The sequence below is a fragment of the Podarcis raffonei genome, chromosome 8, assembly GCF_027172205.1.
Source record: "Podarcis raffonei isolate rPodRaf1 chromosome 8, rPodRaf1.pri, whole genome shotgun sequence".
NCBI classification, from domain to species: domain Eukaryota; kingdom Metazoa; phylum Chordata; class Lepidosauria; order Squamata; family Lacertidae; genus Podarcis; species Podarcis raffonei.
The window spans coordinates 13,256,816-13,268,752 of record NC_070609.1 but is presented as its reverse complement, the minus strand read 5'-3'; the positions used below and the strand labels follow the sequence as shown (position 1 = coordinate 13,268,752).

The 11,937-nt window shown below is 40.7% G+C and overlaps 1 protein-coding gene across 1 annotated transcript; it reads left to right on the top strand.

The window, feature by feature from the left end:
* Nucleotides 1-752: 752 nt before the first annotated feature.
* On the top strand, nucleotides 753-9,662 carry LOC128419152 (phospholipase A2 inhibitor and Ly6/PLAUR domain-containing protein-like). Its single transcript, XM_053399546.1, has 5 exons — nucleotides 753-801; nucleotides 2,645-2,761; nucleotides 4,969-5,118; nucleotides 6,452-6,598; nucleotides 9,481-9,662. The coding sequence occupies exons 1-5, from the start codon at nucleotides 753-755 to the stop codon at nucleotides 9,633-9,635; spliced, it is 618 nt and encodes a 205-aa protein (XP_053255521.1). The 3' UTR covers nucleotides 9,636-9,662.
* Nucleotides 9,663-11,937: the final 2,275 nt, after the last annotated feature.

Below are 11,937 nucleotides of genomic sequence, written 5' to 3'. Positions count from 1 at the left end.
GTGGGCCATCCCACCATAGGCAGAAAAAGTTTACTCTTTTCCCATACTCCTTCAGCAGTTCTGTGACTTCATATGGGGAGTTTGCATTGGTATGCAATGCCATCTATGCAGGATTTTCTTAGAATGCTCTCTGCTATAAAAGGAGGTTGTTCTACATGGTTTAGATGACCATAGCTCATACCATTTAGAATCTTTTATTTCTATGTGAAGGTCTTTCTCCCGTGTAAGTTTAAGGCTTAATAATGGACCAGTGGAAGGCGGAAATCCTAATTCTGCATACATAGCAGACAGCAGTCCTTTCCCCCTTTGACCTTAATCTAATAAAAGTACTTTAGATAGCTGTACACTTGGCTGGACCCCTTGAGATATAACCTTTTGCAATGTTGAATTTTAAAATCAGTCGTGCTATTATGGGAATGATGAGGGGAAAAATCTCCATGTGCATCCTTTCTTCTGCCTCATCAAACAAGTTCTGCCCAGGTGCTGCCCTAAGGGTCTGGCAAAAATTAATCCATTTATACAAAGTAATTTATTTTTAATTAATTAACAAACTTTGTAATCTGGCATCACCCATTCTGGTACACTCAGTCACTACATCTCACTGCCCAAGAAACAAATTTTCCCGAAGTGTTGCCCTCAGGCCCCTTTCCTTCTCATTTAAATTGCTCTGAATTGGCTCTTTTCTGCATCAGTTGCCTTTGATGGTCCAACTCCTATCCAAGTCGTTCCTGACTCTTGCTTATTCCAGCACTATGAAGGCAGTCCTGAGCACATGCCTTTTCTGGGCAATGCTCTCTCCAGGTGAGTTGAAAGCAGATAACCAGAATTCTTTTTATCATCTCAGAATGTGCTGTGAAGGAGGACGAAGAGAACCTCAGAGGATCATCACTGGAAAAGGAGCAGAGTATGGCATACCTAAAGAGAATAGTGATCAGAGACCACTGATTATACATTTAGCAGAGTGGAAAAGTCTCCTAGTAAGGTACAGTTTCAAAGTGGAGAGCCAGGGCTATACTATCTCTAATATAGAACATGTGGAATTGTGTTTACTTTGTTCCAAACCAAAATCTTCCATTTTCTTTCATTTCTTTGGCCCTTTCCTCCCCTTTCCCACTGTTTTGTGAGCACTGCAGACTGGGCACTCTGGTGTGTTTTCTTTTTTAAAAAAATATTTATGATTTTCAGGTTTATACATTTCAATAATTTTACAGTCATTTTAACATTTCAAAACTTGACTTCCTCCCCCCACTTTCTGCAGTTCCTTAAATTTACTCTGGTGTGTTTTCTTTCGTTGTCATCCGTTTGGTGCTCAACAACCTGTAAGTAACTCCTCTAAAGCCCTTGGGATGATGTTACTTCTCTATATCATCCCTGAGGATTTCCAGTATGGGGTGTTATAGAGGCTGCCTTTGTTGCATTAGAGTGTTTTTTTTATTGAATTTTTCTCTTTTGATGTCTCACTGCAGCAAGTATTCACTAGAAAGGGAAGCCTTCCTTTCATATCTAATCTCTGCATCCACAGCTCTTGAATAATGCAATTCCCTCAATTCATCACTATATATAGCAATTGTGGCAGGTCCTTTTCCTATTCTTCTTTAAGTGTGTTAGCCTGGATTGGAGGTGGGTAGAGTTTATAAAAGACATTGATAAATTCAGAATAACATGGGCTAAGTAGTTTTCTTTGTCTGTCCGCAATCTTTCAGCTTCATTGGATGATCAAGAGTTCTAGTGTTATATTAAGAAGGGCCAAAGTGAGTCCCTTTAAACATTCTGAAGGCAGCCCTGTATTGCGAAGTTTTAAATGCTTGATGTTTTAGTATTTTTATATGCTGTGAGCTGCCCAGAGTGGCTGATGGGTGGGGTATAATAATAATAATAATAGTATTGGTAACAACAACAACATTGATAAAATTATGCAGAGCATGGGCATAGTTTCAATGGATGTTCAAGAATTTTTGTGTTATGAAAAAGGACCAAAATGAATCTTTTTAAACTTTCACCGAATAATAAATGGTTGTGTAAGAATTGTGTAAGACTCAAAGAAGTGGAGTATTTACTTGAGAGATCCAGTGGGAGGAAAATTGGTGGTAGACAGGAGAGGATTGAGCACTCCACCACACCTAGGAAATAGTAAAACTTATTACTTCTAGCTAATGACTTCAACAGCACTAATTAATGAGTGTTTGCCTTATTTTATTTTACTAAAATGAAACATTATTCAAAAGGTTTATTGGATCCCTGTTAATTAAACATATTTAACATACTTGTACAGTGGTACCTCGGGTTAGGTACTTAATTCGTTCCGGGGGTCCGTTCTTAACCTGAAACTGTTCTTAACCTGAAGCACCACTTTAGCTAATGGGGCCTCCTGCTGCCACTGCACCGCCAGAGCATGATTTCTGTTCTCATCCTGAAGCAAAGTTCTTAACCCAAGGTACGATTTCTGGGTTAGCGGAGTCTGTAACCCGAAGCGTATGTAACCTGAAGCATATGTAACCCGAGGTACCACTGTATACTGATTTTTCATGTTTCATAAAAGTTTGGATCTGCAATCTCCTCTTCTCTGTGCATTATTCACAAAAACACAAACACCAAAAAGAAAGAAAGAAACAGCTTTGCATTAATATTTCTCTCCTGCCTGTAGTTGTACCACTGAAATGCATCTCTGCGGTCAACACTACTGAACTCTCAGACGAAAATGTTTCGGAATGTAAACCTGGACAGAATCTCTGTGTTGCCGGTGTTTTGAACACAAAGTCAGGTAAGTCTAACCTATCTTTTAATCATTTCCCTTTTGATGCACAAAAGCAGAAGTGAGGAAGAAGTGGCATTCCAGCTGTGCTTGAATTTGAAATTCATCAGCCACAGCCAGCATGGCCAATACTCTGGAAAGATGAGAGATGTTGTCCAACCAGTTCTGGAGGACCACATCTTCCCCATCCCTGCAGTGAGTAATGGCTAACATGTGTAAGTGGGTTATCTAAAAATAAAATAATAAAGAAAGAACATCTGATCACAACCAGTGATCCATTTTGGATGCCCATTTTGATTTGCAGTATCTAGAGATCTGCAGCACCCCCAAACTAATGAAAACCAGTTTACAGTTGGCTATCAGACCAGGATAAGAAACTTGGACTATAAACCAAATATAGTCAGTGCCAAGAACTGCACTACAATTGAGAGTTTCTCCACTGCTTCCGTAAATAGTATTCATATGTTGAGCAATCAATGGATGGAAGATCAAGGTGCTTCACACTGTCATGGCTCCTTGTCCCACCTCAAGTAATTTTGAAATAATGCTTCACAATGTGGAGAACTGAGGAAGGAAAAAACACAAGAGGAGTATTCCAGTGGTTCACCTCTAAACAAACGTTTTAAGGTTTCAGGAAATATAGCAAGGTATTAACTTAATTAATGGATGCATACTCTATCTCAAGGCAGGCAACATTTTTTGGTGCTGCTGTTTCTACTTTCCCTGTTATCCAAGCTGGATGGAATTTGGTGCTAGGGTGGCTACCATAGCAAGCCCATGCCTGCTTCTTGCAACCCTCTAACTAACATATTTTGGAAGATTTGTCACATATCTTATTCTGCTCAGAGATTCCCCACTCACTCACAAGTCATTATCAGCTAATTGCCGAGGTCAGGGTAAGTCAGATTTCAAGGATATACCACGATACATCTTCTTTCATGACATCTCTGGAAAGACATTGTGAAGACAGTCTGAAGCCCAAGGAACCCCTGACCTGTGATATGCAGATATATGCTACTAAACCGGACCATTTGGTTGGATGGGTCAATGGTGCTCACCTGACCTTCCATTGCCCACATCACTGCTGCATCCTTGGAGGTAGAGGGGGAAGGGCAATGAGACAGAGGTCAGTGTGATGCAAGCTGAGATTGCTGAACTGCGCAATATGAGTTCAGCGGAGCACCACCACTCCACTCTGTTACTGTTTTTTTTAAAAAACACATTATTGAAATTTTACATTTTTAGCATCAAAATATCATCACATATAACAAAAATACCACCCCCCAATTTCCCCCTCCCCTCCACGACTTCCCTGAGCTTCCTCTTTTTGGGGGGGGCATATTATCTCTCCCTGCTTATTGGTTATTTCTATTCTCTAATTTTTTAAAAATTATTATTACTCTCTTATCACTTAAACATGTTCATCCTACATTTATTTTGTTAATTGCAAGCGTTTAATCAAACCCTGCAAGTAAGTCCATTTCTTTGCATTGATTCTGTAAATATGACATGAATGGTTCCCAGTCTTTCTTAAAATCTCTATTGTCCTTGTCTCGAAGTCTTTCCGTTAATTTTGCCATTCCAGCATATTCCATCCATTTTCTTTGCCATTCTTCTTCGGTTGGTATTTCAACACTTTTCCATCTTTGTGCTAGCAATATCCTAGCCACAGTTGTAGCATACATGAAAAGTTTTTTCTTCTCTTTTGGCAAATCTTGACCTGAAATGCCTAGTAAAAAGGCTTCTGGGTTTTTCACAAAAGTTATCTTAAATATTTTTTTCAATTCATTATAAATCATTTCCCAGTGCTTTTAAATTAACTTACAATTCCACCACTCTGTTACTGTTTTTAAGCAGTAGAAAACACTGCAAACTGTTTTCAAGTTTGTAGGATATATCAGAATGCAGTTTGCAGAATTCTGAAAGGAAGTTCTGCATTATTTCAAATGAAATGTTTTTTATAAGTTTAAATGGAATGGTTCCATTTTAAAAATGCTTCAAGATAAACAAATCCCCAGCACTCTTGTTTCAAAAAATAGTGGCCCTTCTCCTAGTCTATTAAATTTAATAATACTTTCTATATGGTTAGTCTGAAATTTCCCCCATTCAGCCAGATAAGAATATGGGAAACATTACAAATAAACTATGTTTGGAGTTAATAGACCAGCATTTTTTGCTCAAGTTCTAGGCATTTCTTTTAAAATTCTCTTTCACAGTTGCTAATAGAGAGGAAGTTTTCTATGGATGTGCCGCGTCTAAAGTGTGCCATTCGGGCCATTACAGCTTCACTTCAACTCAGGGTAAATTCCTTGACATGACGATCCACTGCTGCAGCAGTGACCTGTGCAACAATGAAACTCTCACAAGTAAGTGTCTACATCTTTTTAAAAATATCCTACATATTATAGTTGTGCTCCAGATTCAGCCAAGGCACAACCTAAGCTGGGCATCTTTTGAGGGATCTTAGTCTCATTCAACTGGGGTTGAGACAGCCTCAGATGGCTAGATCTAGGACTGAGCAGTGCAGAGCTTTCTGGGGATGAGTTGTCAGGCAGACAGGAAGCAGAGGCTGCCATGAGTGAGAAGGAGAAACACTGAAAAAGAAGACCATTCTGGGAGGATCCCTTTTGAAGAAGGTCCTTTCCTCCTTCCTGCCCTCCAAAGGAACACCATGGAAGATCAGATTCTCCTGTTGCTAAGTGGAAGGATCTGACTGTGCACTCTTCTGATGCACCGTATGCCAGCCATATTTTAATTGTATGTTAAAATATGATGAAAGAAATAAATATATATAAAATCTCTTAGCATTGAGCTCCAAATTGCTTTGGAGGTGGGAAGGTTGTCGTCAGAGCAGTACATCATGAACTGAAAGATCCACAGGCCACAGAACAGAGGGTCAATGCACAACTTTCTTTGTGTATACACTAATACCTCCGTGAATGTCCGCCTTGTCTAGCGCCCATTCCGGCGAACGTCCACGGCAAACGCAGAAGTACTGGAATGGGTTACTTCCATGTTTGCCGCTCGCACATACGCGGAAGCACTAAATTGCGCTTCGTGCATGCGCAGAAGTGCAAACCGCTCCCCATGTGTTCACAGACATGTCACTTTGCCCTGTGTATTTTTTGGCTAGCAGCCGGGGCTCCAGAATGGATCCTGGCCGCAAAACAAGGTACAACTGTATATAGGAGTGTGTGTTTGTCCATGTGTGTGTGTTCTTTTGCATTTAATGTAGCAGTTTAAGGTTTTTCAACATCTTCCCATAGACAAACTTCAATTTTAACCCATAGAAGATACTTAACACCTATCTTTTGGGGAAGGTGCTAAAAAGTATCATTATCTTCATGTGTGAAAACCTCTTAGATGGAGGCTTAATTCAGCCCTCTTGTGTCCTTAGCCAGCTCTCATCACTCCGCTGTAGCAACATCACAATCCCTCCACCACCAGCAACCTTCTTCTGGAGCTTATCCCTAAAAACACAAGATGAAAAGTTTGAAAATACAATAATGAATGCAAGCATACATTATTGGAGTTAACTTCCAGACGAGCATTGCCCCGTAAAGACTTTTAAAAGGAAAGACCTTTTAGCAGCACATAAAAAGCAAATGAGATAATAAATGTATATGTGATGCCAGAGATTGTAGATATAAAGACAGATAAAACCATTACATATACTGACTATAGATTTGATTTTGGCAGTTCCAGATCACAATGCTCTTACACCGAATGGTATGCAGTGCCCAGCCTGCTTCGCTGCCAAATTTCAGAATTGTACGAGTGATAAGACCGTCAACTGCCTTGGGAATGAGAATCAGTGTGTTCATTTTGAGGGAGCTCTTATGGAAGGTAAGATTGCTACTGAACCAGGAAACAAAGCCTGCAAATTACCTTGGAAAACCATGCTGACCCCTTTATTTTCCCCTGTCCCCATTTTATGTTGTCAGAAAAGTAAGAAGCAAGCTTTTCTTCTTTTTTGAATCTGTTTTTAAAAACAATAATCAAAGTTTCTTCTACATGTCAATGCACTTGGTATATCAGTCTCTAATATAAATGAGAGAGAGAAAGAAGCCCCTCTGTCTCTTTCCCCCACTTCCTCTGATATCTCCTGTGGATGCATGCTTTTGTACATTTGGCAGAAGGCACCAGTGGGCTCTGCTCCTGGTTAGCTATCCTTGACACAGACTTTGCCCACAACCAGATTTCAGAATTAATAATGTGATGGAGGATGGAAGAGAGAATGTGTTGGAGAAAAAGATACTGCCTGGGGAAAGTGTCACATGGAGGAAGAGCCCATCACCTTATCTCACTTGCTTCTCTGCTTACACCAGTAGAGGGAATATTCAGGCCTCTCTAACTCTACCTTGAAACTCTCCCCAGACCACATCTCTCTGTTAACAGCAAGCAAAATGGCAGAAACTAATTGGGGCAAAATGCTTGCAATTAGCTCCAAATCTATTTGACGTTTTATACAGATAGTTTTACTAGAGCCCGCCACACCTTTAGATGGTCTTTAGATGAACATGTGATTGAAAAATTGTGGTGTTTACTAGAGCCCGCCACACCTTTAGATGGTCTTTAGATGAACATGTGATTGAACAGTGCCCCTTTTTTAAATATCTGGGTGTTACATTTCAGGCTACATCTAGTTGGCTAGCCCACTTTAAGGCTGTAACCATCCTAACACGAAGAACAATTGGTGTCCTGCTTAGTTTCTTCCATACCCGGGGAGGACAATTGGTGATCCCAGCATTAAGAGCTTTTGTTGGGAAAGCTATTCCCCAGATGTTATATGGGATAGAACTCTGGGGGCGGAACCAGAGGCTGTTGGAACGGCTTGAAATTTTGCAAAATTATTACCTCAAGAGGATTCTAGGCCTTCCTCAAGGAACACCAGCAGCTTTCTTGAGGGTGGAAGTTGGATTACCCTCTGTGTCTGCCAGGGCCCACTTAAGATTCCTACGATTTTACATCAACCTTGCAAACACTTCAAACACCTTATTGGCCAAACAAGCCTTTGTATACAGATAGTTTCTTGAAAACAGAAACCAGTTCCAAAACGGTCTGAGAAACCCTCAGGACTATCTAGGTTCCCTTCAAAGTACTGGTGTCACATAGTTAAATGTGCCAAATATCTTGGGAATTGGGCATCTCAAGGACTGCCTTCTCCCACATAAGCCTACTCATCTGTTGAGGTCACCTGTGAAAGTTCCCCTTCTGGTCCACCCACATCCTGAAACTGAGAAGGTTGGATCTACTTAGGGGTAACACCTCAGCCCTCAAATGTACTCTCCATGGCCTTTCAAGTTCTAAGGACATTGGGTGTCATCTGAAATTGTTTCTTTATAGCCATACTTTTTTATTCAGGACAAGTGGCATATCCCCCTGTTTGTTGCACTCACCACCCCACTCCCATCCAAGACATTTTGAAAGTCTCTCACACCTCTTACAAACATTTGAAGAGTGCATTTCCCTCCTCCAGTGTGCTTTTCCACCCCGCGTGACTCCTTCTCCTTCTCTCTCTGTCCCTGTCTCTCCCTCTCTCCCTGATTTCTGAAGGGGTAGACCCCCTTCTATGATTCCTCTGCTATTTGGGATGCTACTCCCTCCACTTCACCCTTTCCTACATGCTCCTTAACCCTACCCCATGATTTATTATCCTTTATACACCCCACATTCCCATTCCTCCCTCATTTCCTCCCCCTTACTGGTGACCTCTGCTTTTCACACACCCCAATCATTAACCCACCCACTTCATTGATCTGGTCTTACTTGGTACACTTCACTTTGCTCCCCCATCTCAAGGAAACCATGATTGGTACACTCCATCGCCTTAGCTTTTTGTTGCTCTTTCACAAACATCTCTCCCTCTTCCTCCCAAATGCACACATATTAATATTCTATCCTTCTTTTCTAAAAAGATGTCTCTCCCTCACAGGCATACATGCATATATACATACCTCTGTTTACCTCTCTCTCCTTTACAAAGATGTAGAGACACCTATCACCAAGACACTCATGCATACGTACAGCCCTACTGTTTTTGCTTTTCTTTTTCACAAAAACACACAGACCACATATGTCCACATACACACATATATCCCCCTCCTTTCTTTAACACCTGGATACCAAAAGACAATGACTACCTCTAACCACCTTACTTCCTCTTTCTTATCCATCCCAACACACCATACTTAGGAAATCCTTTCTTTTCTGACAATCAAATGATGCTCATCCCTGGAACGAAACCAGCAGCTGGCAGGCAGCAAACATCTAAGCAAATGGGGTGGTCCATATAATTTCTACTCCCCCCCAAAAAAAAAAAACCAACGGGGGGGGCAGGTAGCAAATGCACAATGTCAGCTGTGATTTGGTTGGACTCCTGAGGCATCCAACATCACAATCCTTCTCCCTCCCCTCAACCTCCCCTTCTTCTGCTTCTTCCTCTTCCTCCTCTTCAGATGCCAGGCCTTCCTTCTATGCTTGAGCCTCCTCGGCTTCTCAATTTTCCTTCCCCTCCCCTGCCTCCTCATTGTTATCATGCCATTCATCAGTGGCTGCATGAACATTGTATTCCAAATTTTAGATGTGTTTATGGGATTGCTGCAGATTTTTCAGCTGTATATTTTATAAAAATGAATTATTAAAATTCACATTCACTAACACAACCACAATTTCAAAGGCCCTGGAAAAGCACTAATGTGAACATTTCTTTCTTTCTTCTTCTTCAGGTTTTCATAAAGGGGATAGATTCTTTTTCCATGGATGTGCAACAAAAGATTTTTGTGCCATAAAGGAAAAACAAAAGAATGGTTTCGGACATATAGTCCGTATTGGCAACACTATTATCACTGCCAGAAAAGAGAATTGTTATAATGCTTCATAAGTTTGAAGCCTAGTGATCACAGCCAGGCCTCAGGACCACTGGGCTTCTTTTATCCTCTTGGTGTTGGGGTTCTGGGTTCTAGCTCCAAAAAGCTAGGGTGTAAAATTTAAACCAGTTAAATTTCCAATGTGATCATTATGATAAGAAAATAAATGATTATGGCAAATGAAATGTTGGTTCTCAAGTCTATAACTTTCAAATAAATACAGTAAGCCTGCAACTTAATAAAGCTCACAATTTAATAAACTAAAGGGACATATTACCACTTCTGATGGGAGTTCCATTAAATGGCAGCAGTTAGGGAAAAAGTATTTCAGGAAACACTAGACAGGACCTCTTGCTAATGCCTTCTCCAGCATTGGTGGGTATCTGGGATGGATGAAATGAAAATGGAACCTATAAAGAGCTGGTTTGCTATCCAGGAACAATCCTTGCATTATAACTCCATGCCCAAACACATTTTTCCTTGCTCCACAGTTTTCTCCCTGAAAACCTGCTCTTTAAAGCTGAATCAGAGCAAATGGCAATCCAGGGAGGTCCAGCGCCGAGGGCCTTCTGGTGGTTCCCTCGCTATGAGAAGCCAAGTTACTGGGAACCAGGCAGAGAGCCTTCTCAGTAGTGGCACCCGTCCTGTGGAACGCCCTCCCACCAGATGTCAAAGAGAAAAATAACTACCAAACTTTTAGAAGACATCTGAAGGCAGCCCTGTTTAGGGAAGCTTTTAATGTTTAATAGGTTATTGCGTTTTAGAGTTTTGTTGGAAGCCGCCCAGATTGGCGGGGTATAAATAAATTATTATTATTATTATTATTGTTGTTGTTGTTGTTGTTTGTTGTTGTTGTTGTTGTTGTTATTATTATTATTATTATTATTATTATTATCCAAATGGCTATCCTGAAACACTGAAAATATTTTATGGGAAAATGACTAAAAAGGCTTGTCTTAACCAGATATGGATTACTACCATGAAGTGAAAAATTAAGACTGAGCTGAGGATGAGCTGAGGATGAAGAACAACAACAAAACCAAACACATTTTCAAATATGTAGAATCATAGACCCATAGAGTTGGAAGGGTCCCCACGGGTCATCTAGTCCAACCCCCTGCAGTGCAGGAATCTCAACTAAAGCATCCATTATATCCATGGCTATCCTACCTCTGCTTAAAAACCTCCATGGAAGGAGCGTCCAACACCTCTCATGGGAGTCAAACAACTCTTTTTTTAAAAAGCTGTTTTTATTGGGTTAAAAAAAACAGACACCACGCAAATGCAAGTATAAGAACAATTAAACACTTATCCAGCAGTACACCTAATGGTGTTTGTTCTGTCTGTTGACTTTAGACATAAACTTACACATTCAGTGTTCAAACATATCACTTAACATAAACTCTCCACTGAGAATAATGATCAGTTGATGTGACAAGGTTTTGATTTTGGTCATTACCATAGTTAAAGAGAGTGGAACATGTTTCATGGAAGATTTCTCTATTCATTATGCATCTAATTGCCTTCCTGTGTCTGGTGAGGCACCCAGTCATTGCTGTATCTATAATATTATTTCCCACATGTCCAGGCATATTTCAGTCTGGTTCTTCCAGATTACAGTGGAACTTCAGCCCCTGAATGCCTTGGGGGCTGAACATTCCGGCTTCTGAACAATTGAAAACTGGAAGTGATTGTCCCAGTTTTCAAATGTTCTTTGGAAGCCAAACATCTGGTGTGGCTTCCGATTGGCTGCAGGAAGCTCCTACAGCCAATCTGAAGCTGTGCCTTGGTTTCTGAACCATTTCGGGAGTCAAACGGAATCCCAGAACAGATTAAGTTTGGGAGCCGAGATTCCACTGTATCATGCTGCAGACTGAAAGAAGCCTACTAGTTCTCTGTGGAGAAGAGTGGAGCCCAAGTCTATGCCCAAAAACAGTAGGGCAAAGGCAGGATTTGGAAAAAGGACTGGTTTTGTCAAACAGCTCTTATCATAAGAAAGTTATTCCTGAAGTTTAGTAGGAATCTCCTTTCTTGTTACTTTAAGCCATAGAGTTGGATCTTACCCTCCAGAGCAGGAGAAAACAAACTTGCTCCATCTTCATATGCCAGCCTTTAAGATATTAGTCTCCTCTTTTCCTAGCTAAACATACCCAATTCCTTCATTCGTTTCTCATACAGCTTGGTTTCCAGACCCTTAATCATCTGGGTCGCCCACCTCTGCACATATTCCAACTTGTTCATACTTTTCTTAATTGCTGTGCCTAGAACTGGACACAGAACTCTAGAGGTGGTCTGACCAACACAGAATAGAGTGGA

Bases quoted from the DNA above. Each gene is read 5' to 3' on its own strand.
- LOC128419152 (XM_053399546.1), top strand. From the start codon at position 753: ATGAAGGCAGTCCTGAGCACATGCCTTTTCTGGGCAATGCTCTCTCCA. The intron at 2,762-4,968 runs GTAAGTCTAACC...TCTCTTTCACAG, and splicing joins TGTTTTGAACACAAAGTCAG to TTGCTAATAGAGAGGAAGTT. The intron at 6,599-9,480 runs GTAAGATTGCTA...CTTCTTCTTCAG, and splicing joins TGAGGGAGCTCTTATGGAAG to GTTTTCATAAAGGGGATAGA.